The sequence below is a fragment of the Camelus bactrianus genome, chromosome 10 (assembly GCF_048773025.1).
Source record: "Camelus bactrianus isolate YW-2024 breed Bactrian camel chromosome 10, ASM4877302v1, whole genome shotgun sequence".
In the NCBI taxonomy this organism is placed as follows: Eukaryota; Metazoa; Chordata; class Mammalia; order Artiodactyla; family Camelidae; genus Camelus; species Camelus bactrianus.
Window position 1 is genome coordinate 39,612,685 of NC_133548.1, and position 27,266 is coordinate 39,639,950.

General features: G+C 47.9%; 1 protein-coding gene across 9 annotated transcripts in view; it reads right to left on the bottom strand.

The window, feature by feature from the left end:
• The window catches only part of TEAD1 (TEA domain transcription factor 1), a 244,327-nt gene that overhangs the window by 40,924 nt on the left and 176,137 nt on the right, over nucleotides 1-27,266 (bottom strand). For 8 of the 9 annotated variants that reach the window (XM_074372372.1, XM_074372374.1, XM_074372369.1 and 5 more), the window contains 4 exons: nucleotides 13,909-14,043; nucleotides 12,782-12,828; nucleotides 11,871-11,932; nucleotides 10,812-10,936 (listed from right to left, as the gene is read on the bottom strand). In XM_074372372.1, the coding sequence (XP_074228473.1) occupies nucleotides 10,812-10,936; nucleotides 11,871-11,932; nucleotides 12,782-12,828; nucleotides 13,909-14,043 (369 nt within the window). Of the gene's footprint in view, nucleotides 1-10,811; nucleotides 10,937-11,870; nucleotides 11,933-12,781; nucleotides 12,829-13,908; nucleotides 14,044-14,850; nucleotides 27,263-27,266 lie in introns of those variants that run through there. The other variant, XM_010964856.3, reaches the window with a different exon arrangement.

Genomic DNA, 27,266 nt, shown 5'->3' on the forward strand with positions numbered 1-27,266 from the left:
GAAATCACTTTTATAGATGAGGAAACAGAAGCAAAGAGATGAAGAGACTTGCCTGAGGTCACACCTCCAGGAACAGTCCTGGAGTTAAGAATAAAACTTGGATCTGTCAACGCCACAGCCCCAGCGTTTGCTGCAAACATCAACCAGGCTGTTACTCCAAAAGAAAACATATAAATGCCTCGATCCTTCTAACTCGGATCTACTTTTCCTGAAAGGTGATTTGAGAAAGAAAGAAAAAAGATGAAGTGTTTTCAAAATTCTGAGAAGTGAAATTAGAGTTCGGGAAAACATAATGATTCACAGACGCCATCAGACAGTGTCTTCAAAGATTTCTATTTTGAGGAAGTTACCTTTGTGCCCAAGTGGCTGAAGTGAACTGAGAACAGGCAGGCTGTGTTTGCCAAAGGAAATCGGGCACTGCCTCTCCAAGGCTGGTGACTTGAAACCAAGCTCTGACTGCTGGCATCTGAGTGGCTTCACTCCTGCCAAGAGGTGACTTTGTTTCTAAGAATACAGAGGACTAAAGAAGGCGTCCTGGAGGCCACAGCAGTGGGACAGACAGACCTCCCCTTCTCCTTACTCCAACCTGAGTAGGTCAGGAGCCCCTCTGCCCCCAAATCCAGAAGGCCGAAAAGAAGAAGTCTACATGACATGTTTGGGTCTGAGTTTTAAGGAAATCAAAACTCTAAAAACCATCTGGTGAGGCTCTACTTCCCATCCTGCAGTTCCCCTTGTAAGGAAGAAGGCTAGGGTGGGGACCTTCCTTTCCTGACTCCTTCCCAAGTAAATCCCATTTTCTTTCCAGCAGTGGTGGCTTCCCCAAAAACCAAACTTCAGGTCAGTGTAGTGCAGCAAAACTAAAGGTGGAATGGTGAAACCAAAAAAGGGCAATTCTAGTCTATAGGGCAGAAAACACCTATTTGCAAAAACAGCAACCAATAACAACAACCAAAAACCCCCAGTATTGGGGCACTAATAAGCAGAAACAGGGTGAATGTCAGTGAGCCACGCATACCAAGGCTTGAGACTACACTTCCTTGACATCCAAAACAGAGGTGAACACTGGCTTGTTCAATTATAAGAACATCTCCTAGGCACTCAGTAGATACGCTGATTATCAACATACCAAGGACAAGAGAAAAGGTACTCGCTCTGAATACTTCTTTTATGGATTTCAGTAGAACAAACCAGCACACCTAAGGTCCATTATATTCCAGGCACTGTGCTGGGCACAGGGAATTCATTAGCTAACAGTGCGAAGTCTGTCTCTTTATCGAACCTACTGAGTGACTACAGAGCCAGCTTATTGCCTCTACAGTCAGAATCATGCGCTACCCCTTAAATAAATGTTCTCAAAGATTCCTATAGCGAAGACTGAGGTTAAGGACAGTCAACATCCCCTCTCCTGCACATCACATGACTTAAACCAGCATTTACCTGCTCTTTTTATATGGATGACCATATGCGTATTCTCCAGCACTAAACATACAGTGTTATTCATCAGCAGTGAGAACATATGCGGAATTCACTTTGAAAATGTGAACAAAGTTTCACAAGCCTAAGGTAAAAACTGATGAAAACCAAGTTATCCATCACATGGGAGAACAGAATACACTCTCAGACTTCTACGGTTCCAGAAGACTGGCCTTCCTTTGCAGGTAGCATAGGAGGAGATGTTCCTATGAAATGAGGGAGTGAGTCAAAAAAGAGCAAGATGACGCCCTAACCCAGAAGAGAGGTTAAAGGAGCACGCCAGCCGACAGCCGGGCTGCTAACCTGGACAGCAGCCCGTCTGGAGTGGAAGAGGAGCTAGAGGGCTCCTGGACGGATGTCGCCAAGGGGGTGCCAGACTAGAGAGGCTCCCTGACTTACCTGACCATCTGGGGAAGAGTGTGAGAATTCTGTCAGAAACGTGGAGGATGAATTTGTGGAGGTATGCAAAAACAGAACAAATAAAAAGAAGCAATGACAAACCTTGGGGAAAAAACAAGTTTTACAATCAAGAAAATGGTTCTAATATATCACACGTTAACCAATCTGTTAACATTTTGTACACAGGTTTGTAATGTAAATACTGAGTGTTAACTGAACCAAAAATTGTGATACAACTATATTGGAGGGTTGGAAGGGCTGAGGCAGGGAACACACGTGCTAAATTTACAGAGCTAAGCCCTGGTCTTCCATGGTAAGAAGTCAACAGATACTGCCTAAAATCCATAGATTGGATACACAGTGCAAGTGTGTTTAGCAATACAGAGGTAATACACAAAGCCAGGGCTAGAAGGCTGGAAGGAGCTGCCCCTAAGGAGTAGGACTGAGGGGTGGGGGATGGGGGTGGGAGAGGAGACAGGGGACAGCTGCTTTTCCTTATAGGTCATGCATGGGGTTTGAGTTGGCTTATGCATGAAGAACATCTATTACTTTATTAAATTAAAACAAGCAGCCAATCAAACAGTATCTTGAACCATCATGGAGCTTTGTGAGGAAAGCAAAGAACTATAAAGGGAAACAAAAATGTGAAGAGCCGTGCTGCAGGATGTTTATTCTAGCCGGCCGCAAGTCCCCTGGACGCGAAAGGAACTTGGTCAGATCACAGAGCCTTCCTACGGCTCAAATACTCAGGACAACCGGCAGGCACTTGGACCCTTGTCTGCCTGTGGGGTTCACCAAAAGACTGATGTTGCACCAGCAAAATCCTACCTGGATTGCGACGTCCCACAACTCGGCAGCCCCTGACACAATCTTAATACACAGATCCCTAATGCCACTTGGGGAAATGCTCATTTTCTCTTTTTATTGCTATAATCCCTCCAGTTACTTTTCACAGCAATGGTAAACAGTGATAAAGGTAAATGTAACCCTAAAAACTCCACAAGGGACTTGCAAAGGGTCACTTAGCTATCCTGGGGGATTAACAAAGGACTCTCCTCCCCCAAAGCTGTTCTCAGAGGTCACTTTCCTTCCTGGTCTCTGGCCCTCCTTCTCTCCGCTGCTCAGGGAGCTGCAGGGAGGAGGGCTGAGCCCCGGGCTCTGGATTCAGACAGGGTCTGGGTCTGAATCCTGGCGCCGGCACCACTTCCTAGCTGAGTCATCTGGGAGGGGCGCTTTCAGCTCTCCCTGCTGCAGCTTCCACACCCAAAATGCATGGATAATAACGTACCTACCTTGAAGTGACATGAGGCTTAATGAGGTAACACACGGAAAATACACAATGCTGTGCCTAGCATGTAATGTGTTGTTATTATAATTGCTGTTGCTATTGCTATTTCCCCCAATAATCATGTTTCTGTACTTGGGGGTGTGCGTGAGATAACTTGAAATTATGGCTGTTCCTCTGACAGCAACAAAATGGCAATACTAAAATTTAAAGCAGAAATTAAGAGAGGAAAGTTTCAGGCATAGTAAGCTGATTCCTACTGTCCTGACACTGCCATGAGGTACTGCACAGGGTGGCTGAGGTGGGGCAGATGTGCACACAAAGCCTTGAGGGATCTGGCCCCTGAATTTCCCCCAGGCATGGCACTGAGGAATGCTAAGTCTGCCCTCACCAGCAGAGCTAGGGCAGCCTGGGAGGTTGCCCATTACTGCAGATGAGACAAACCAGAACAAACAACTCCCAAAGTTGACACTGGGGTTTAATTTTCTTTCCTTTTTTTAAAAAAAAGGGCTTCTAACATTCTATTCTAGAGCCCTCTGGTGAGGCAGTTCACTTTTTATGGAAAAGGAAGGGGAAGCCCTACGAGTCTGCTGGTTCCTGGCATCTGAGCCGCTCCCCTCAAACGACCCAGTCCTGCACTACACTGTTTGACCTGAAGATGGCGGCCTTTCCCTAAACTTGTTCCAAAAATTCCAAATATTTGAAGAATGCAGTAAAACCTTGAAAAATGACTGCTGTCAAATAATACCAGGAGAAAAATTATAATCCACTTAGGAATTTAAAGAAACCAAGGCAAATAACTCATGTCAAGGGATGCTAATGTACAAGCTGAAACAGAACAAGGACAAATCACCTACACGGCTTCCTGTTATGTTCCTGCCTGGATGCTCTGTCCAGACACCCCCAGTGCAGCCTGGGCAGCCTCTGACGGCCCCGGGGCCCTGCAGGGAGGGACAGGGAGTGGTGCAGGACTAGGCCAAGGGAAGGGACCAGCATATTCAGCCCACTGGAGAGGGGCTTGCCTGGGCTCATGATCTAGTGTCTCTCTTCTCAGCTAACTGCTCAGAGGCCCCTGCCCTGTTCTGGCTACTTGGCTCCCAGGTGCTGCCACCTCCGTTCCCTGAAACAAGCAAAAAGGAGCAAATCAGTCCTTCCTTCCTAGACCTCAAACAGGATACGCCACCCTCACCCCCACCTCCCATTTCTAACACTGTCTCCATAAAGGGGTTGCTGTTTTCTTGGAAAGAAGGGTGTCTTCTTCATGGAAGCACAGTTGTTAAGTCCCCTGGCTGAGTACAGGGACAGCCACCAGGAAGGCAGGCAGGTGGGGGGCTGACCTGCCAAGGAAAGCAGATGGAGCCTGGCTGGGCCTCTGTGAAATGTCTATAAAATCTAGCTTTCCAGATGCTTTCAATTGCCTCATCCCCAAATGGTCATGAAGAAAGAGGGTGAGTGTGCAGAACAGCTCAGATGTGGAGGGCAAACTACCCACTGCTGCTGCTGCTGCAGCAGGAGGGTGCGGCTGGGTGGGCCAGCTGACAGGACAGCTCGGCAGGCATGCAGGGCAGGGAGGGACGGGCCACACCACACCACAGGGAGCCGTCACCTCCAGCACTGGAGGACATTCCATCTCCCGGGGCCTCCTGTAAGACCACACATGGTACAATACATGAGAAAAACCTGGGAGAAGCATAATCACTGGGCACAGCCAACCATCAGACCCGCTGCAGCCTTCCTTGGAGAACCTGCAAGGCCAAAGGTGCTTTCTGACCCTTTATTCAAAGCACGTGGTGCACACATTAACCACAAATGGGTTCGAATCCAAGCTCTGCTGTTTCTGAGCTGTGCAGCCTGAGGCAAGTTGTTTAACCTTTCTGGGCCTTGGTGCCCTCAACTGAACACAGAGATGACCCAGCCAGCTCATCTCAGGGGTTAATGTGAAGGTCACATGAAACAGTAAACATGACAGTTCCGTGTGACCTTAGGGAGCCGCACAGACGCTAGTGTGCAAGTTAACTATTAATGAGATCTACACATAAGTCATGAACTAGGGGAGAGAAAGAGCCTCTTTCTGAAGGACCAGCAACCAGGACTGCCTGAACAGCCATTTCCCATGAATATGTGGCCCCACTCCGAGACCCAGTGAATGCCCCACAGGACTGCAGGGCTTGGACGCTTCTCCAGAGAAAACTTGCCCTTCTCCACTCTGTCCAGGATATAGGTGAGGAACCTCCAGCAATCTGGAATTGAAGCCTTGCTTCTGACCTTATTTCTCCAATCAAGTCCCCATACAAACCACCCAACCCTTCTTTTGCTGCAGACCTCATCAATGTCACATTTCCTTAAAGCTGCGCTGGTCATATTTTCCAAACCAAAGTCAGAATCTGTAATCTGATAAAGGAATCTACGGATTTAGACCTTTGAAAGAAGCTCTAAAACCATGAATATTAAATCATCCCTGGGTCCACATTTGACCAAATGCCTGTATGGAAAAGAATCAGGTTACCTGCAGAAAGTATTTGCAGCCCTTCAGTGCATGGGCTCCCTCATGCTGTGAAGACTGCTGACTCACTCCTCCACATCCGGAAAGTCCCCTGTTTTTATGCTGTTCCAGCCACTGAGCAATAAAGATTAAGGGCCGGGACACTCCGGGCAGCAAAACTCCTTGCCGTCTGGTTGAGGACCTGACATTTTCCATGCTTGGGCACCCTTTAGGAATTCTCTCCTTCCTCGGAGCCCAAATCAAGTGTCCTCACTCTCCTCTTTCTCCAAATGTCCCGATCACCTTCCTTCACTGGCTGCCCCAACATAAAGGGCCCTGCTACATCCAGCCATGCTCGGGGAGCTCAGACTTTGAAGGGCAGCCGTTCTCAAGTTTGAGGAATTTTTTTATTTCTTCTGTGCAATAATTTCGTCAATTTTCCTAAGTGACCTGCCTAAGAATATAAAGTGGAGCCCAATCTTGGCATAACCGCTTCCGGGCAGTGGAACTGGACAATGCACCCTACCGTTTCTGAGCCTCTGTCCTGCAGCTGGTGGACTCGCCGTAAGGACAATACCTGTGTCAAATGTCTGGCATGCAGCTCGTGTAACACGGCTCAGGACAGCTAGGACTAGGTGAGCTGAGGTGTGCCCTTGCTGCTCAGGTCTGCTCCTGCACCACATCACAGGACTCTTCTTCTTCCGCAAGACAGTGCTTCTCTGACATCTAAAGAGAATGACCTCCTGTCCCGCCCTCTCCACCTCAAGGCTTCTCTGGCTGTGTAACTCCTCCCTCACGGAACCCTCACACGCTCCTTCCTGCTCACAGCCCTGCTTGTTCTGGTATCCGGAACACGACAGGCATTGAACACACAACGTTTGCCTGGGAAGTCTGAACTGGCGGTGTGCCAGCTGGAGGGCAGGATGTGGCTGAGCTGCAGGGGGAGGGGGGCTAGAGGAACCTGCCACGCCCCAGGGAGGGGGCAGAGGGATTCCATCAGGCTGGATCAGGAAAACCACTCCCTATGCGCCCACAGGATCCAGCCTACAGCTCACCAAGGCCGGGTTTTCATCTGTCTAAAGCAGCAGCTGCTGAACTCAGTCTGCAGGAACTGGGCCCTGATAATGGGCGAGGTAGTTTGAAAAAGCCCACCCTGGGTGGGGGATCTTAAACTTAACGCTCAAAGTCCTTTGACATGCAACACTGAAATCATGTAGAAAGTATATTTTCAAGCATTACTGACCACTTTTAAAATAGTCTTTGTTTTTTCGATCTTCCTTTCTTCAGCCTCTGCTGTTCTCTTAGCTTCTGGTGGAGCCAAAGGTAACAGAGGGACTGACTTGCTGTTTCTCCACCAAGATAAACAACCATGACTTGAGGAAATGTCTGGCTTACACATGATCCAGAGCCAGCAGGGGGCACTCATCCCCTGAATTATTCTTCCTTTAGCTCCTTGTAGACCTATAGCCAGGCGCAGCCTACAAAAAACAGGTACTCAGCAAATACAAATGGATCCAACAACCTTGCTTAAAATCTCAGGATGTGGAGTCAACAGACCTGGATTTTAACCCCACTTCCAATGTCAGCAGGTTGCCTAACACTGGGCAGGATATGTCACAGGACTGAGTAACATAATACAGTGTTGGCCATCACCACACTGGTACTACCACTGGTAGGGGTGGCAGAGTCGTGAAGAATCTATAGTGGTGGCAAAGGTGACACCTGTGGAAATGGAGGAGTGAATTTCCAGAATGGCTGGTTCTAAGAGAGATAGTTGACTAGTTGAAAGGGGGGAGGATTGACAAAATTATTGCATTCTGACAAATCTCCTATGTGCTTTATTTTGCAAACATAGGGTGCTGTTACAATGAACATGTAAAGGCCCTTGAGGTCCGAGGTCACACTGAAAAAAATCAGTGCTATGTGAATGGGGTTTGTTTTTTTTTTTTTGGCTCTCAGACTTTTTGGTGGCTTCTCAGACATTAATTTTACTATATTTTTGTTCCAACTATAGGAAAATGTAAAGTTGTCTTCTAAAATAAATTTAGCTGGTACATTTAAACAAATTTGGATACACAATCCTTAAAATTTAACATCAAACATTAACCATGCTAATTTGTTCAGGAAGCTTACAAAGGGACAGATAATTAAGGGTCGTAAACAAATTCAACTTTGGAGTCTCCAAATCTCTGCTACATACAGACAGGTACACATAGCTCCCCCTACTTCTTTGCAATGGCTTAGGCTCAATGGAATCATGGGGCTATGGGAAGTGCTGGCAAAACCCAAACAAATAAATGAATGAGCTAGGTTCAGAGGGAACTACTTTTCGTTAGTGATTTCTTTCGTCCATATTTATCACAGCCCTATGAGGTAGGTAATTCTATTTCTTTCTACAGAAGAGGCTTGGAGAGATCGCTTTCTTACAGCTAATCAAAGGCTGTGGCCAGGTCTGAACCCTTCTCTGCCTGGCCTGTTTCCCAAGAGGACAGAAGGCACGAATACACACTTGGGGAGCAACAGAGCCCAGTGGAGAATCTCGTTGGCCCAGCCCTCGGTCCAGGGCGGCCTTGCTCACTCCCAGCTACTTGGAAATTCATTCACTCTCTAGTTTCCTACATTTGTCACCACTGAAGTCATGTGTTGGGATCTTTTTATTCATCAGTAGAAGATCAAATTCATTTAAACCATCCCGATTACTATGTGCAATTTTCAGCGTACATGAAGCACACATTTCTGGACTCTAGCCCAAGGACTCGGTGAGCCCTGCCTTTCTAAACTATCCACGAGCTTTCACTTACTGCTTTCTGCACATCAGCGAGTCACCACCTCTGGAATTCTCCTCTCCCACACCTTCCCCTGCCTCTGTCCACCCCTGCCTCTCGGCATAAGGGCTACCTCCTCAAAGAAGACTGCCCAGTTCCCTGTCCATCACTCACAGCAGCCACTATTCCTCCTTCCTAGCAGTCACCACACTTCGCGGGGACGTGTGATTAATGAGACGTTACCCTCCCCCAGGGCAGAGCCAGTGGCGGTCCCCCCTTGGGACAGCACCTTGAATATGCAAATGCTCCTAAATGTTCATAGAATGGACTGAATGAATCTATCAGTGATTCACAATGTGAGGCCCACTCAACACTAACAACAACAAAAAGAGGGCTGAGCATCCTGGGCCCTAGCAGGTCCATAACTGAAGAGGAAGCCACCATGAGGGGGCTGCCCTAGGCTTTTTTAATTAAAAAACCTTTTTTATTCTGATTATATTGAGTCTTTTTAACAAGGATAATAACTAACATCTTGGGACTTTTGCGTCCTACTGTCTTGGAGTTCTATTCCTAAAAAAATGGTCACAAGCAAAGACAGAGATTTGTTCACACGGGAGGCAGGCAGACTGAGCACATAATTCATGAGTGCTTCACAATTGGTGGTGGTTTACAGTAGTGAGAAGAGTACACTGAAACAGAAGATCTGGGCTCCCGGTCCTTCCACTTATTGGCTAAATATCCTAAGTCAGTTAATGTGTCTGGGCCTCAGTTTCTTCACCTGTAAAATGGGGGAAACAGGATCTACTTCAACAGCACTTTGAGGACAAAATGAAATAAGCAACCACGAAGTACTCTGTGAGCAGCGAGGTGTCTCACACACGTGGGGTACAGAAAGCTGAGGCACCATCTTGGCCAGAGCCCAGCCTCCGGCCAGAGAATCACCTACACTCCTGGAAAGAAGAGGAAGCCAAGAACCATGAAGGTAATCCTCTGCTGGTTTATTTCAGTGCTCCCACAGACCGGGATTTAAGCTCTCACCCCATCATCCTTCTTGTAAAGCCACTCAAGACACCTGAGAAGAGTGATCCAGTGGCCTTCTCCCTGTTCTCAATAATCTCATTTTCCTGTACCTGCCTCGATGGGCCCAGAGACCTACTCTATACCTCTTTCTTCATTTTCCCCTAATTTTTGAGCAGGCTCTATTTTTCCCTACCGCCCGGCTTTCATAATTCAGAGAGAGAAATGTCAGGGGGCCCCATGTGGGTTCCTGCATCTCCACTCTGGTGATGACTGGTGGAAACCCCTCTGCCCATGGCGCCTCCCCTATCCTACCATCAGAGGCTTTCCACCGAGCTCAAGTACAAATACTCCTGGGAGAGGTCACCTCCAATCATTCAGTGTCTGAGTTACTCACAACAGACAGTAAGCATTCATGACACTTTTTCCTGGTAACAGAATGACAGCAAGGTAGAAAACACAGAGTCAGTAGGACAACACCTAAGTGCTTCTGGGAGTCCCGGAGAGCAAAAGGGTGGGGTGGGGTAGAGTATAGGAAGCAACTGGTGAAGATCCCAAGGCAAACTCATGATTTCTTCAGTCTTTGCCTTGGGCTCACCCACACACAGATGCAATGCCCATACTCACAGCCAAGGAGTGGGAGTGAAGGAAGAGCCTTGGGCTTGTTGGGTGGGAAGGATGGGAGGCTCACATATGTAGGGGAGACCGTGGGCCTGGCTGAGAAACGGTGGGATGATGGGCACTAGACGGGGCAGGGAGACAGGAAGGAAGAAAAATGACAAGTGGAGTCCAGATGTCAACACTATTGGCATTAATGGTAATACTAATCATCGCAGTCCACATCAGGCTGCTCAAGTACTGTCCTGTTACTTCTCCCTCAGAAAGTAACAACTTGCTATTTTGAGAAAGTATAGAATATTGGCTAAACGTCCAGGCTTGAGTTTTAAAGACACAAGTGTTAATCTCTAATCCATCAGATATTAACTGTGTGACTGTAGGGAAGTTACTTCACCTCTCTGTTTCCTCATGTATCAGACAGCACCTACCCTCATGGGGTTTTGTGAGGGTAAAATGAGATCATATCTATAAGTTGCTTTGCCCAGTACCAGCCACAGGGCAGGGCTCAAGAAATGTTACATTTTATCAAAGGTAAGAGCCCATTAAGGTCCTTCTCTTCAGCTCCAGTAACCCCTGGAGTTTGAGGTCCAGAGCATCCACAACTATTCAGGTCTCAAGTTCTACACAGTTGTCAGCAGAAATACTTTCTTAACCACAGGGCTGCCTGGTTGTTCTTCCCTAGGTCTGTGTTCATGCGGATTATGTGTCAGGCCCGAGGGCAGGGGAAGAGGAGCAAATCCTGGGTTCGAGACACCTGTCTGAGCATACTTACCGAGTCTGGGTCTCGCTGCTGTTCGAGGAAAGCTGAGAATTCCACCAGGCGGAGCTTGGTTGTGCCAATGGAACGGCCCTGCCAGGCGGGGACCGAGGGAGCTGGGGCTGACGCAGGCTCAAACCCTGGAATACCAATCCATCGTCACCTTAAACCCGACGCTCGCCTCCCCTGGGGCTCAGGCATTGGCAGGGCCCTACAAAACGGACAACCCAGGAGGGAAGGCCAACACCCCCCACCCATGGTTCAGGGGGAGCTGAGTCAGGCAGTGGTGGGTGCTGACCGAGGATCCCGGAAGCACAATGCACATGGCTCCTCATAAACCCAGCGCCAGCCCAGGTTAAGGGCTGTGGCGTGAGGATACCTAATCCTGGACAAAGGGGCCCTGCTGGCGACCAAGGCAAGAGTGGAAGGGGAGCTGGCAAAGGTCTCCTGGTGAGGCAGGGAGGAGTGGGCACTTCTTGGGTTGGTCCATCTCTTCCTAAGACCATGGTCACCTGCACTGTGGAACAGCCTCTTGGAATGCTCTGTGGTGCTGGAGCAGAGGGACACGTGAATGCATCTCAGGCTGGGGACTTTATAATGCAGACAGTCCCACGTCTGTGTGTGTGTGGGCTGGGAGGAAGCTGGCGGGCCGGCCAGGTTCATGTTTCCTAGTTGGGCTTCGCGTAAGCTCTCCTTTAAAGAAAGGGTATTAGGTACAGAATATATTTTGCTAAGAAAGGGTGAATAGAACCCTGTCTGCCCTTACGACTGAGACTGCCCAATGTGGCCCGTTTATAACAAGGCAGGAACCACAGCAACCCCTTCCAAGGATGACCCAGGGTCATGAATGAAAGTGATCAGGCTTCCTGTTTCTTTAAAAACCCAACAGAAGAGCTCTCAGGAGATGACTGACGGGCATGAGGACCCGGCAGAGGACACCTCTGTGGCCCTCCTGGGTCCCGGCTAACCCTGCCTTAAGGAGGGTGGCAGCGAGAAGGGGGCGTCCAGGGCTCTTCAAGTGAGGGGGAGACGTGCGGCTGTGTAATAAAGAGATACGGTCCTGCAGACACTCACCTGGAATGGGGGCTGTGACCGCTGGCTGGATGGGGTAGGCCTGCTGCACGAAGGGCTTGACGCTGGAGACAGAGGATGGAGAGAGTCAGAAACCATGTCTGTAGCAACAGCTACTCCCCAGGCCAGGCCCTGGCCTCCCAGGGCTGGGGACCCACCTGGGGTCCTCCCACTGTAAGGGTCCCTGCCTGCAGGAAGTAGCACAGACCATGCAGAGACAGTTCTGTCTCCAATGTAGAGGGGCCAGCAGGGTGCTGGGACCACACCAGCAAGTCTCATGCCGGTTCAGTAGGACGAGACAAACAGACAAGCTGCACAGGCAGCCTCACTTTCCCCTGCCGTCGTATCTACCTCTCACCCCCTCTTCTCTCCCTGCAGAGACTGAGGTCAGCGGTCGCCATTTCCAGCCAAGGTTCAGGATGTGTTTCAGGCTCTCCTTCTCTAGGCCCTATAGCTCAAGTCCTTCTGAGAATACATGGGCAGGATTTCCTTTCTACTTTTATGCCCAGACCGCCCTTATCTTCCGGCTTACTGAGCTTGCTTCCTTTGCCCTCAAAGCATCAGCAGGACTCTGTTATCAGCTGCCCCCACCGCAGCAAAAGCCAGAATAAAATGGGTATAGGGTGACCTCCGCTGCCCTCTCTCGGGCAGGCACTTTTGGGAGGATTCCAGGCTCCGCCATTCAAAGCCACGAAGGGCTGGAGACTCCCTTCCTGTTTCCAGCTGCGTAACCACTAATACTGCTCCCACGAAGGCGGAAGTGAGGTGTTTACACGTCTCCCGTCTCCCGGATCCGAGCAGTCTCTTTCCGGCTACTGGGCTCAGTAGCTAACTATACCCTGGGGGCATGGGGCGGGGGGGGGGGCACTGTGAACGACCCCTTGTTGTCAGTGCCGGCCCCTCCTCAGACTTACTCTTGTGAGGATCCAGGCTGCCCTGTTTGTATCATTCCCGGCCAGAACTGGAAGGCAAAATGCAAGAAGCTTCAGGGTTATGAGTTCACCTCAAAGCACAGTTCAGGGTGTCTATGCACCGCATCCCCTGCTAAAGACAGTGGGTTCAGATCATCCACCAGCTGCAGAGTGACTTTCCCTAAATGCAGATATGCTCACTGCTGTGCAGAAGACTGCAACCTATGGCTCCCTCTCACGCTTTCTCCAGATAATCTCCCTGAGGGCAGGGACCAGGCAGCAGGTGTTCTCCTGACACCCAGTGGAGATCTGGGCACACTGCAAGGGCTCACAAATAATTCACCTGCCTGCTTTATCGTGTGCCATCCTTCTCCCCCTCCCCTCCATTTTGAAACACTCCGTGTAACATTCTGCCTCCACAGCTCACAGCACGGGGAGAAGACAAAGCTCAGAACAAGAGGCCAGGAGCTCTGAGCAACAGTGCAGACACCTCCCTTGCTGTGAGCTTTTCTGAGGTTTCTGGTGCCTGCTGACCCCCTGCAGGAGGCATGATGTAAAGGGACTCGGACAGCCCTGGGTTTGAGTCCTGACACTGCTGTCCACGTGATTATGATCAAGTTACCCAAACCCTTGTTTTGTTGCTAATTAACCTCAGTTGTTTCATCTGTAAAATGGCAATAACAGTGGGAGGCATTTAAGATTATTGTGAGAATTAAATGAGATCATAACATTAAGCTTCTCAGCCCTTGGCAGGAGCAAAATGAAAATGGTAATAGAATACTTTGTCCCTTTAGGGGCTAGTTGCCATAAAGTGACCCTGAGGACACAGGAACAGAGACCAAGGGCCAGAAAAAAGAGCAGAAGAGGCAGGTCACAACCCAGATGGGTGCCCCAAAGGTGATACACTTAAGGCCATGTCTTCAGAGGTAAGATCCCCCCCCTTCGTCCCCGCACCCCCAGATCCCTGTTTTCTTTCACAATGTTGCACCCAGCATCAGCATACCACAAGGTGGTAGCTCCCCTCTTACTCCTGACCCAATTAACAAGTGCCAGGTGGATGGCTTCCTGCTGGGCCATGCCAACCCCACGCGCCCAGGGGCCATCATTACCAGGACCAGATTGTGACTTACCCCCGGTGCCCCCGGGAAGGTGGGGCGTGGAATCCCAGGCAGCCCCAGCTTGTTGTGAATGGCCGTGGCCGAGACGATCTGGGCTGACGACATGGCGGCCATGTGCTGTAGGGCCTTATCCTTTGCAGTCTGATCCTTGAAGGTGACAGTGACACACACACTTAATACACAGTGCGTGGCTACCAGGCAGCTTAAACAGCACAGCCACGAGCACGGGGACTAAAATACAGAGCCACAAGAGAGGCCGGAAAAGCAAACATGCACTGATAAATAAACACAGCCAGAAGGCTAAAACACACTCAATCTACCATAACACTGAACAGTTACTGAGAACACCCAGTGGCAAGGTTTTTAAAAACAAAATTTTTTTTAATCCGTTTTCCAACAGAATGGGAAGACTCTGAGAAGAGTGGACAATGTATTTATTTTTCCAGCTTCCAAAGGGAGCTGTCTCCAGTCACTTAATACACTCAAGGAAAGAAAGAGAGGCCCTGCTTTCAAGCACACAGCTGGGATGAGGGGCGAGAGAAGAGGCGTGGTTGTGGGTCTGGGGTAGGAACCTCCGCAGAGGGCGGGGAGGCCCGTCTGTGTGCGCTGTCCCGGAGCCACAGTCCTGGGGCTGCTGGACTCATGCGCAGCCTGGGGGCCCTGCAGACAGCTGGTGGGGGGGGTGCTCAGAAGCAGCGGGGCGGCGGGCGGGCAACGACGGGCCAAGCAGCATGCTTGCGGGGGGCATGCTTTCTCAGGATCCCCGCCTGGGTCGAAGACCACGCGGGTTCTTTCTATAGCCGAGGACACAGGGGACACTACCAGGTAAGTGGCTTCTCCTTTTCCTAAATGGGTCTTTTCTAGAAAAGCCAAGGCTGATGACACAAAGCTAGCCAAAAAGTCTGCCAAGCAACAGCTAAAATACAGAATGCTCAATTTGGTGAAAATACTTACCATGCTTGTTACCTGGATACAACAATAAACAATTTGTTAAAAGAATTGCGTACAAAGGCAGGGTTATTTTTCTTCTTAGTTAAAAAATATAGATGAATACAAACACATGATATTTGAGTACAATAAAATGCACAGGAGTGTGGGGTTTTTTTTTCTTCCACATTTCAGAGGAAATGTGTGACCCAGATAACTGTCTAGAAGGGCAACTACCAACAACCCCAACTCCCAACTCCCTCAAGCTGGTTCTGTGGCTTCCCCAGTACAGATGGAGACATGGTCAGACCCCTGGTGTGTGACAGGCCCTGATGGTGCAGGCCGGGCTCACGCTTGGCACACATGCCAAGGCTCCTGGCTGCTGGCAGAAGGTCTGTACAATCTCTACCAGGCCCAGACTCCATCAAAGAGGAACAAGGTAAAAGGAGTGCTCTCCACAGCTGCCATTCAGAGTTCAGACAGTGAGTGAAGGTCAATGGGAGCTTCAGGCGGAGACACTGAGTACCAGCTGATAAGTGGCTTCAGTGTTTGCAGATTTACCCAAAGGTGATGAATAAACATGCTGAGGTGCCAAAGTCAAGGCCAAAAGTAGGGGGGGGGGAAATAATCACAGCCTACAAGACAAAGTACACTGGGGAGTTCTAAGGATGATCAATCAGGTGCCCCCAAGGAGATACCACTTTGCCCCATAACTGCCAGGAACATCATGTGAATTTTCAAAAACACTTATATTAACCCTTGAAAAATAACCTAACTCTTGCATAAATTTTTATATTTTATATGTTTCTCTGGCTTTCAGCAGAAAAAATTATGAGCCTCATCTACCGGTTGTTTGGGGATACACATGGTCAAGACTATCTGTAAGGCATAGGCTGCAGCTGAAGGACACCACGGAGGCCTCAGGTGCCTGCAGGATTACCGGTCCCCAGTTCTAGAGTGATGCCTTTGCTGCCTCTGGTCAGATGGCATTCCTCAAGGTGAAGCTCCATTTGCTAATCTGCTGAATGCTCTAACCTAAAGCTAGCTTCCTCTGAGAACCTTTTTTAAAAGATGTGGAACATTTCAGTCACTGAGATGCCAGGAAAAATGACAAATTTTGAAGTCAGTGGAATTCTGGGATAAACGGACTACGTGTGTGCAAATACCCTATAGCAAAACTGAGCTGGACACACACAGATCTCAGTGCCCATCAGTCTTCCCTTGGCTGGTCCCACGGTTCCACCTGTCCCACCATCCCCTCTGAGGGTAATCCAGGTGTAATCAGTGGAAACCACGGCTCAGCCACACTTACTCCCTCCTCCGTCAAGAGCACCCTGACATCAGTACCAGCTCATGGGTTTCTCGTTGGACCAGTTACCTTGGACTTCAGCCCCCACGCCATCTAACCCCTAATCAGAGATCATCAGCGCCCTCAAGGTGGTTTCCGAACCTGAAGGGATACCTATGCCAAGGTGGTAGGAGTAACCACAGGCGTGTTCCCCAATGAGCTTTAAGCCTTAAGACCTTGCCAGGGCTCAGGCAGGGGGAGCCAAGGAAATGGCAGCCCAGGCTTCTGGCCTGCCTGGCTAATGCACACTCAGGAGTAACTACAAAGGAGCCATGGGCTTGGCTCTATTTCAAAAGTACATCATGAAGCCTGAGGGTGTTTATGGAATGCTGATGACAGGGGTGGTTCTGCTCACCCAAATACAAAGTGTGTCTGTGCACACTTGGGTGGAGTGACCAGGAATCATTAAGTCCAGGTGCAAATGGAAATAAGGCCCTACATCTCCACGATCCACTCTCATTCTCTTAGAGTCGCTGGAGATGCTTCCCTTTGCTAGGCTGATTGAAAAGGTCTTCAGAATGTTCACAGAAGTTTGATCCTTTTCTAACAGGGAAATCAGTAAATGAGCAAAGGAGAAATGTCACCACCTTGCTGTTGATGTCACGTAGCTTCAGATACACAGCTTCAGAATATGGCCTTTTTCTTCTGTCAATATAGTCAGGTTTGACTCTCCTATTACCCAGCACTGCACCAGGTACCCAAATGAGAACACAGGTTCAAAAGCAGGAGAGCAAGTCAATTGCTTCTTACTGCACCAACTTGCTCTGGGTCAATAAAACGCCTATCTGCTGGGGAGGCTGGACTCCTGGTTCCAAACCTGACTTCTACCTGACATTAATGGGCTGTATTACTTTGGACATGTCACTTAGCACTAATTTTCTTCATCTACAAAGGTAAGAGTTCCACTTTATTCTCTAAAGATCTTCTGGTTCTAAAAGTATTTGCACCTCTGAGTGTGAGTTCCATTATAAGCAAATACATCTTAATACATATAGCCAAAAAACCACTAGTGAAAAGATAGCAGGATGGTAAAATCTAGGCAGCTCTCAGCCGCCTGTCCTAATAGAGAGAAAGCCAAGTGCGGAGAGAAAATTTCATCTCAAGTAGAGGTTTTTTCTGCACTTGACCTACCTATTTGAGAATAGGCAATTTTCTACAAATGGACTAAAATGTCTACACCAGTGATTTCTTGCCTTTTGTAGTGGAGACACACTCATTACTCATTTAATTCTGTAACGTCTCCTTTCTATCTATGACATACATTGTAAAACTAAGAAGATTATAACTTTTGGCTTAAAATCTAAAGTAACCCTGCAAATATTAAGTATCACCAGGGAAATCTCTAAATCAGAACTGAGAGCTCGGCTGTAGACCTACTTATCCTGAAATGGGAGTACAGAAGGACACTGAGCTGAGAGAGTCAATGGAAGGATCTCTAAATTGTCATTTTCAGCCTACATGCCTGGCTTTGAAGAAATTATAACTCTCAGTGTCACACCTGAGTAAATGGCTTCTGGGTGTCACTCTAGTCTAATATCCTGGACTTGTAAACATTCTACTTCATCCACACCACTCACCCCCAGAATAAATGGGGGGGGTGTTAATCTATTCAAACAACGGTAGCTTAAGCTTAAATAAAGTAAAAAATACATGCTACATTTGTACACCACATTAATTTCATTCTAAGATGTTTTCACACTAGTATTTCTGAGATGTGGAAGAGATTTACAAAGGATGAGCACACTGTTTTATCTAGAAAAATTGTTCTCAGGTCAAGACCGAGTTATCTTCTACGATGTCTTGGATTACAGGAAATCCTCTGGGTGTGTGCATGTGTACATATGAGCATGCACGAAGAAAAATGCGTCACAGGAAAGAGCTTGGACAACTTCGTTTTTACTGATTTTAAGCCCCTCTATCCCTGAGACTACAAAGAATGAGGCCACAAAAGGCTGAATGTTTGGGGAGTGGGGGGAAAAAGGCAAATCTCCCCTTTCCAATGAAACCCTAACTCAAGTCCACACCCTGGAATGTGGACAGTATGTATGGAGCAGGAAGCATGGGTCTAAGACTGCCGATAGAGGGCAAGAACAAACAGCCATCTGACCGAGAACAAGGGCAGGTGAAGCTCCAACCTGGGTGCAGGTCTCAGCACCCACCCGACTTTCTTCCTGCACAATTCCTGGCACCCCATGCTGTCAGTGGCCTCACTACCTCAGCCTCATGGGGTCCAGCAGGCTGTGGCATGCATGAACTCCTCAGCATGAAGCCTTTCAAACTGTTATTGTTACTAAGTAAACAGGTTTTCATATTTCATGAAGTAGAACAAGGCTGACACTACGACTCTGGGCTCAGCTGACTGCCTCCTTTCTATGGCTGAAATGTACACAACGTTTGGAAAATGTCTTGGTGTAATATCCACGGCAGGAGGGCAGCCTATCAGATGCACATGGCTGGAGGAGGGTGCTCTTCAAACTCAAGGACATTTCACGAATCAGTCTCTGAATGGTATGGGGCTTGTCCTCCTCTGTTTCCTCAGCTTTTGGTTATTCAGGGGAATCGATTATTTCATAACTTTAAGGCATTAACCATAAACAAATTTTAAAGATAATATACTAAAAGATCACCTGCTTGCATATACAGTATTATAGTGGCCATATGTGAAATCTGAATGAACTAGTATACTAAATCAATATCCTCCTATTTATTCTGGGGCCATCATTTCAGAATGTAAAGACTAATTAATTCATATGGAAGTCCACAATACATCAGGAAAGATATGTAAAGTGAAGAAAAAAAAAAAAAAGACCATGGAGTCAAAAACTCTTGACAGCTATTAAATGTTTTTCTCCAAATATACTTTTCTCAGCAATATAAAAATATAGTGCATGAGAGGAAAGATAGCAATTTGCTTGAAAAATCACTCTTTCAGAAAAAAGACAAAACGCAGAATACTTTCCTAAGAAGAGATTTTGCAGATGTTGTTTCTAATCTTGCTCTATCTGGATTCACATGACCTCTGCAATTATCAGCAGTAGCTCCTAAGCAGATCAACATAACAAAGGTCTATGATGGTTTTGGAGAAAGGACGGAGGGCACTTGAATTTTCCTAGCCATGATCTCTAATTTGCTTATTATTAGAGAAAGCAGGAGTAAATACAAAAGGGCCTATTTTGGTCGGGCAACAGCTAATGCCGAGGGAGAAGGCACATTCAAACTTCTCCTGACTTGCCGTGTAATGAGTAGCAATTAATTCATCTTATTGTATTTCCAAACGCCAAAGACTCCATTCACATCAAAGAAAAATTTTTCAAGGCTTTTACCATTGTCCATTTTTAAATGTACTGGGCTATATTTAGCATTTTATGATTGTCAATAGTGTTTCCTTTAATTCTGATGGGGTGCTCAGCACCATAAAGGATTGCAGACGAAGAGCCAGGTGATTCGTTGGTGTGCCTCATGACTCTCCTGCAGGAAGCCTGGGATTCAGGTCAGCTAAAGCCAGGTCTGGGTACTGGAGAGAAGGCACCCTTCAGACCTTAGCCTCTTCCCCCTGGGAGGTGACAGCAAGAGGAAGGAGACATATCTCCCCTTGAAAAGAGTGCCAGCTCCCACCACTCATCTTCTCTGTTTAACTCAAACTACAGACACAATGAAAACAGCTCAGTTGAGGGAGACAATGCAAAAGCATCTTGATCCAGGGCAGCGAGCCCTCATCTTCATCTTCAACCAGCAAGCACCCTGTAAGGAGGCAGCATGAACTTGGGCTGTGGTGCCAGAGAGCCCTGGGATCAAATTAAGACTTGTGACCTTGGGTGGAGTCCCTGAGCCATTCCAAGCCTCTGCTTCCTTATTTGCAAAGTGAGCACAAGAGCACCCACCCTCATGAGGGCTCTGAGAACTGCATGGAGCACTTTGCACAATGGACTTGCAGTCTATGGGGCCCACATGACCGACCACCCAGGCTCAAGCGTGCTCGAGACCTAAAATGCACAGGAGCCCTGGTCCTGAGTACATAACCTCTGGACTCAGTATGAGGCTAGGGCACTGCTCACAGTGGAAGCTGCTTAACAATGGGATTTCTCTGGGAAGGATGAAAATGTAGAGTGAGGCTGTTTCTGTTGTCCCTAAAAGAAAAAATCCAGACCTGGCTCAGTTCACATTGGAAGGTAAATGCAGTCGGTCCTCCAGCTTACACTGCAAGGTTTGCGTCATCACGCCGTCAATGGGAGGCTCTGATTCCATCACATCCAGGCACGAGAAATTCAGTGTCTCCAGTCTCAGTTTTAACCCGGTTAAATTAAAAACGAGGTAATGAAAATATTGTTGAGGAGAAAGGGTACATGTCATGAATGCAAAAGAACTCCCCGAAGATTGGGGGATGCCAGGAAAGGCAGTGCATCACTCCCCGAATCCTGCGACAAGGCCAAGTGTCTTGGTGCTGGCGTGGAGACAAAGGAGGTGCTTGTTTCAGGCTTCTTTTGCCTTGTGTACTGCTGACAGCCAGCGTTTGAAGGAGCAAAGTGGCTCAGAGGGCCATGGGGAGCATCACTGGATGAAGTGAAGCGTGTCTTCCCTGTGGACAGGCCCATCCTGGATGGAATCCGTGGTGACACAGCTGGGATTCAGCAGTGTGGATGCAGCAAAGCCCCAGCAAAGTTCTTGAACTCCTCAAGAGAATTAAATCAACAATTTGAACTTTAAGCTCTCTGCTTATTGGAAGGAACAGCAGATTGGAAAGAATGGCCTGTTCAGAAATCAAATCACAAAGGCCACCAGGGCGAGAATGAAGAAAATGGCCCCGGGGAGCACATGGAGCTCGTAAATTAGTCACCAACGAATGGACACAATCAGAGGAACTCAGGCCTTTTTCTGCTCTGCTGGGATGATGCAGTGTCAGCAAGTACAGGCTTTTCTTCAACACAATCCCGAGCTTGACATGAATACGTCTCCTGCCGAAGATGTACTCCTGCCAAGGCTGGGGCAGAACGAAGACTCCCTTTGCTCTGAGCGCTGTCCTGTCTGGAGCCATGCACTCCCCAGAACACGCCCTAGACCAGAAGTTGCCTGGTCCATCTTCAGGGGAAGAAGAGGGTGGTCCACGTATGGCGGTGGTCTGCAGAGATTGGCTGCAGCTCCCACAAGCCTCTAAAGCCAGCAAACAAAGGACTGCCTGCCTTTCTGCTGCTATCAGGGAAAGGCGGCTTCTGGGCAGGGACTGGACAAACTCTCAGGACAAACGCACATACAGAGACTCAGAGCAGGAAACTGAGTAGGAATGAAAGACTGCTTAATGCATGGAGACTATTTCTGCATTCTTTCTCCATGCTGGGATAATAAATCCCTGGAACTTGGAGAAAAAAAAAAAAGTCAATGACCTTTTAATGAATTAATGGTAAGTGAAATAATTCAAAGTAGGAAATTTTTTCTAAAGTTGCAGGCCAGTCCTCAGACCGTACCACACAACATCTTCTCTGACAGACAGCTGCCTCTCACCACTCAACTGGAGATTCCAATGAGGGGCAAAACTAGGGGAAAGGGGGAGATGGAAGATAACAGATAAAACCGTGTGGGTGGCACTGCTGTAGATGCAGCTGGTGACACAAGGTCCAAGGGAGATCTCCGAGGTAGCATCCTTGGAATTCCTCAAGGCAGGCGCCACAGACCCACAAGCCACTTGCGTGTTGTAATTCCACGGGTCCATCTTCTACTTTCTAACTAGAACCAGGCACCTGAAGAAGGGTGGGCCCAAAGGATTTTGCCTGGGCAGGGGCCAGATGGGTGGTACTCTCATCACCAAGAAGTCGTTCTCTTCTAGACCAGCAGTTATCACACGCTGACTTGTCTCTTAGACACTTCAGTGTCTTCAGACACTTCACTGAAAGTATATGTTCGACGGCCAAACTCCTGGCACTCTGGCCACAAAAGCCTTGCGTTTCCAATCCATCATCGGGCTCCCGAATCTCACCTGCACTTTGCTGACCCCTCCACCTCTTCCCGCTACTGTCCCAGTTTCTCTGCTCCTGGTTCCTGGTCTCCTCCCATCACTCTCTGACCTCTTCAACTGTCCCCTAGTTTTTCTTGTCCCTTGCATCTCTCTTCTATGGTTGGAGTCTGTGTCCAAGGCCATCCCAAATTGCTGGCCAAGTCTACCCCGGCTCAGGCCACAATAAACTGTGGAGGAAAAGTCTCATGTTGGTGCCAACGGCTTCAGTACAAATTCATGGTAGACAATGGGTGAAAGTCTAGATTACTTTTAGGATAAGGGCAAAAGGAGAAGCGAGAGCTTTACACTGGATTTGATTTCCTCAGGGAGATACTAAGTGGCAAGGAAAGACTAATGGAGAAGGAGGGGTGGGAAGAGGGAGACCGAGACTGGTCAGGGAAGGAGAGTAGGTAGAGTAGAGGAAATCAGAAAAAGTAAGAATAAGCTTTGTTGTTTGATTTCCTTCACTTAAAAAAAAACTTAGAGGAAATATAATGAAAATAACCATTTCTGGATAGTACAAACATGAATGTGTAATATGTCATTCTCTTATTATGTCATGTAATTATTAACTTTTTGTTATATTTAAAAAATAGCAACAAAAACAATAATTAATTCTGATGTACACTCTCAATTAACCGCCATTACTCGAAGAGAACCCAGACTTTAGTAACTATAGTTACTTTATAAAAACAATGAGGAAGAAAGAGTACACAGCCATCGGAGTGGACTGGAGCAGGGGCCCAGGGCTGTGTGGCTGGCGCCTGGTCCGGGCCCCCACCTCTCTCCCAGAGTCTCTTACAGCAGCCTCTGAATCGGTCTCCCCCACTCCTAGATACCCTCTGAAAACGGCTGAAGAGATATTTCCAAATCATAAATGTGACCGACCCCTGTGGGCTCCCCACGCTGCCAGATGAACCTCGCTCCTCAGTGGGATGACCCACTTCCTGTTAGGCTCCTCCTGTCCCCTTTCCCATTTCCCACCTCTGGCTCGACAGTGTCCATGGTTCCTCCAAACACCACCCCTGCCCGTTCTCCGTGGGAATTCTCTGCCTCCCTCTACGCTCAGTTCTGACGGCACCTCCTCCCTGGGGCTTTCTTTAGTTCTCCCACACTTGGAATTCATCACTCTTTTCCCTGCACGGTCTTTGCACTCCTCTGTTAAATTTCTACTACACAGCTCCCTAGCTGGGGACAATCTACTAGAAATCTTGTATTTTCCCCAAATGTGGCCAAAAGAACAGAAAGGTTGAGTGTTCCCCAGGACACTGCGTATTCTGCTTATTCACCTGTATATGCCCGGCACCTACCAAAGGGCCTAGAACACCTGGGCTCCCCATGGAATGGCTACTGGGCTGAATTAAGTAATCACTTCTGCACTTTTACAGTTCGGATCTACATGAAAATCTTAGACTTCTGCTAAAACAATTTTTTTTTAAACAAAAATTAAAACCCACACATTTTGGGGTGATCTGGCTCACAAACAAGCACTTTGAGAACAAGCACTTAGTAGAAGCATAAAGCTGACCTTTGAAACTATCCTAACAGATTTTCAGGAGTGTGACTTCTGCAGCTAGGGTGACTCCTCAGTAACCGTGACTGGAGAGCAACCACTCTCTCTCGAACCTGTTTCCTTCAGAAGAATATGGCAGGACAGGCTAAGGATCTTAGAAAACGTGAGCTTCAAGTGGGGCCCCTGAGCTGTCCTGTGAAGCCCAGAGGGACCACTGAGAGGTGGTCATCTTCCTTTCCTCCTGCCTAAAGCAGCGTAGGGGGTTTTCAAACCTTACTCAAAAGAACCAGCCAACGAGGCCATTGCTACGGATGAGAGAGTGTAAGCTTAAATTAAAACAGCTTTCACTCTTTGATACATTGAAAATTTCAAGTAAGTTTCAATCTGAAATACGAATTTTGCTGCTTAAAAAAGGCTGGAAAACCACTATCCTAAAAAATTCTATCACACCTTTTCCCGGGAAGTGAGGAGAAGCTTCTAGACAAGAGGGCACACTCGGAAGCCACAGCTGGCAGTGGCCCCAGGTGTGAGCAAAACACTTTTTCAAAGTCCAAGGGCAGACAGGGTAATGAAATTCATCTTCATTCCTCACAGGAGGGCAAGAGGCTTTTGTCTACCCCGGAGAACAGAAATCCTTTGACTTCTGAGCATGTGGCAAAATGGTGAGTAGCCTGGTTGGGGCAGGCACGGCAAGGACAGGTCCCGAGATGGCCCATCAAGTGCCACCTTCCCCAGGAAGCCTTACCACATCTTCTCGGAGAAAGCACAGAGCCTCTTGTAAGTCTGGATGCCTCCTGCCACCCCCACTCCTTGCCCAGAAGCTATGCTTGTTGTCTGCTGGGATGACTTCAACTTTCTGTAGTGAGTTTATCTCATTAGCCAGTGTGGGAGGCCAAGAAGACAGAGGCAATCAGCCTTACCCCACAAGAAGCTCGGCCAGGATGCTCATCCCCGCCTCCTGTGGATGTTAGACTCCAGAGCCGAACAAGAGAGTGCAGACGGAGCAGCAGGTCTACCTCTCCTGCAAGGCCGAGGGGCCTGAGCCCGTCACCTGGTCACAGCTGGTTAGGAAGGTGAAGGCAGCAGATCTGCGCAGGCAGGTGGCGGCTATCTTCACTCTCCTCGCTGTCCCAGCTCCCTCCGAGGGGAGACACAGCGGCTCTGCAGCTAGGCCACACCCCCCCTTAGCTGCAGGTGACCACCACAGCATCAGCCCCAAACTGTCCACGCTTTGACCAAGGGTTCAAAGCTAAAAATTCATCTCACTTCTAAAATGCGGGGGCTGAAGCAGGGGCTGCAGGCGTGAGGGGCGGTGACAGGTTGCCCAGTGTGTGCTGGCGTGGAGCCAGCAGCTTGGAAACCCCTTCAACCTCCACTAGATGAACCCCTGTCTGAAAGAGCAGTGGCTTAGGATTCAGAAAGATCTGAATTCAAATCCTGACAATGCCACTTCCTAGGCTGGGTGGCTTTGGGTAAGTTATTTGGTCTCCTAAATATCATTCCCCTAAATCCGAAGACTGGAGCGCACCTCTGAGCGCACTGACGTGAGACAGCACGCGGGAAGCTCTGCGCGCACCGCCTCCTGCCCCGCTTCCCCCCACTGAGCAGCGCGCTGTCCGTGTAGCTCGTCCCTGGGATCCCCTCCACGTCTGATTTCGGCTCTTTCTGCTAACACTTGTCCTACAGCGCCCTGTGTTTCACATTCCCATTTTTACAGCCAGCTCTGTGCATAGGGGCTGGTTGTTAACTGCCCACCGTGATGAGCACCATGCCTGGAACACTCAGCTGGTACCAGCTGATGGGAAGAACAAAGATCTCCATTTATCCAAGGATAATGACGCAGGGAGGAAGGACAGGGACTGTAAGAAGATGGAGGTGGTTCTTGGAGCTGAAATGCTGAGCCAGTTGCTAGCCCACCGCTTGTTTCTGCCTCCTCCTCGTGTCTGCCCCCGAGGAGAGTGGTCCAGAGCTGGCTGAAAGTGGGGGAGTCTTCTTTTTTTAAGAATAAACACAAATATGACTGTGTGTTGGTATGTATGTGTACGTATAAAGTAACGGCAAAATTATTTTCATTGAGGAAGATTCACAAAGTCACCAAGAGAGAAAAAGAGTGCTTGCGGAATCCCATGGGGACCCCTCCAACCAGAAGAGCTTTATCCATCATTGACAGGGCTTTCGGTCTAGGGCCGTGTGCCCGGGTGAGCGTAAAGGAACCACACAATGCAAAAATAGAGTAATTCATAACATCACAGATGGAAACACAAAATTGATGTCTGTAAACTTCTTTGTACACCATTAATCTGTTAGCTCAGAGAAACTAGAAACAGAATGAGAACTTGAGCAAACACTGGGGTAGCTGCATCCACATAGAAAGGACTGCACCTTTGGTTAAAAAGCAGGAGCTATGAGGTTATTTTAGTCTTCCAACTGCTCAGCCAGTGCAGCTAAAAGCCAGCCACCATCAGCCACACGTGCGAGCGAGCCAGCATGCTGCCCACTGCAGAGGGCACACCAAATGCTCCTTCCTGGTCACTAGTCCTATTCCACAGCCAGCCTCGTTTGCATAAAAAAAGTTGGAGGACTTTGGGAAGGGTCCCAGTGTTCACCAGTCAGTGCTGTGAAATACACTTTGTTCTTTCATTTAGAACAACACGAATTTACTTAACGTATGGGAAAAAATCAGAACAGAACAAAAAGTACACATGTGGGAAAGACAACAATATGGACTACAGATTCATCTTTATTATAAAGTAAAGCTCCTCCATGCAAACTATAATCCCTTTGCATTTCTAAAATAGGGCATTATGGAAAAAAAGTCATGTATGCTTTACTACAAATTTTGGAAGAGGAGGAAATAGGGAGAACTTGTATTTTAAAATTATCCATGCCTCTGGTTTCACTATGAAATATATGTCAAGAGACTAGAAAATGAGGCACATGTACAAAAAAAATTAAACTCAAGTATAAATGGAATTACAAACATGGATTTGATCATGAGCTTTCCCATCTCTAAGATCCACCTTTGTTTAAGGGTTCATCTCCAATTTCTTTTTTAATTAACAGAACCACACACTTAAAAAACATTATCAAGCAACGTGGAAAAAACTGGCAGAAAATACTGTTAGAATACATGAAAAAGATGTTATTTTTCATACGTATTCTTTAAAATACATCAAAGGAAGAAGTTAAAATAATTTCTAAATTGTTCTCAAAGTAATTTTATGATGACCACTTGGAAATGATTCACTTACAATTTCTACACCAACTTTGCATCTCTTGGACTTTTTTCCCTTTCCTAGCTCAGGGCTGCTTGGTGGATATTTGAAGATTAAAAAAAAAAATCATGTTTCTGTGCTGAAAAGTTATCAAGACCAGCTCTCTGCTGCATTTGCATTGTTATTAGGGACACACACACACACAGACACACACGCACACACACACTCTGAGCTTAATGTGAGGCTAGTACAGAAACAGAGAGATTAGACACAAAGAAATGTAAACAGCTCTCACATGCGAGGAAACTAGGTTACCAGAATCCCAGCACCAGGCATTCACCAGTCACCATGGAAAACAGGAAGTGAGATGCATAGCAACCA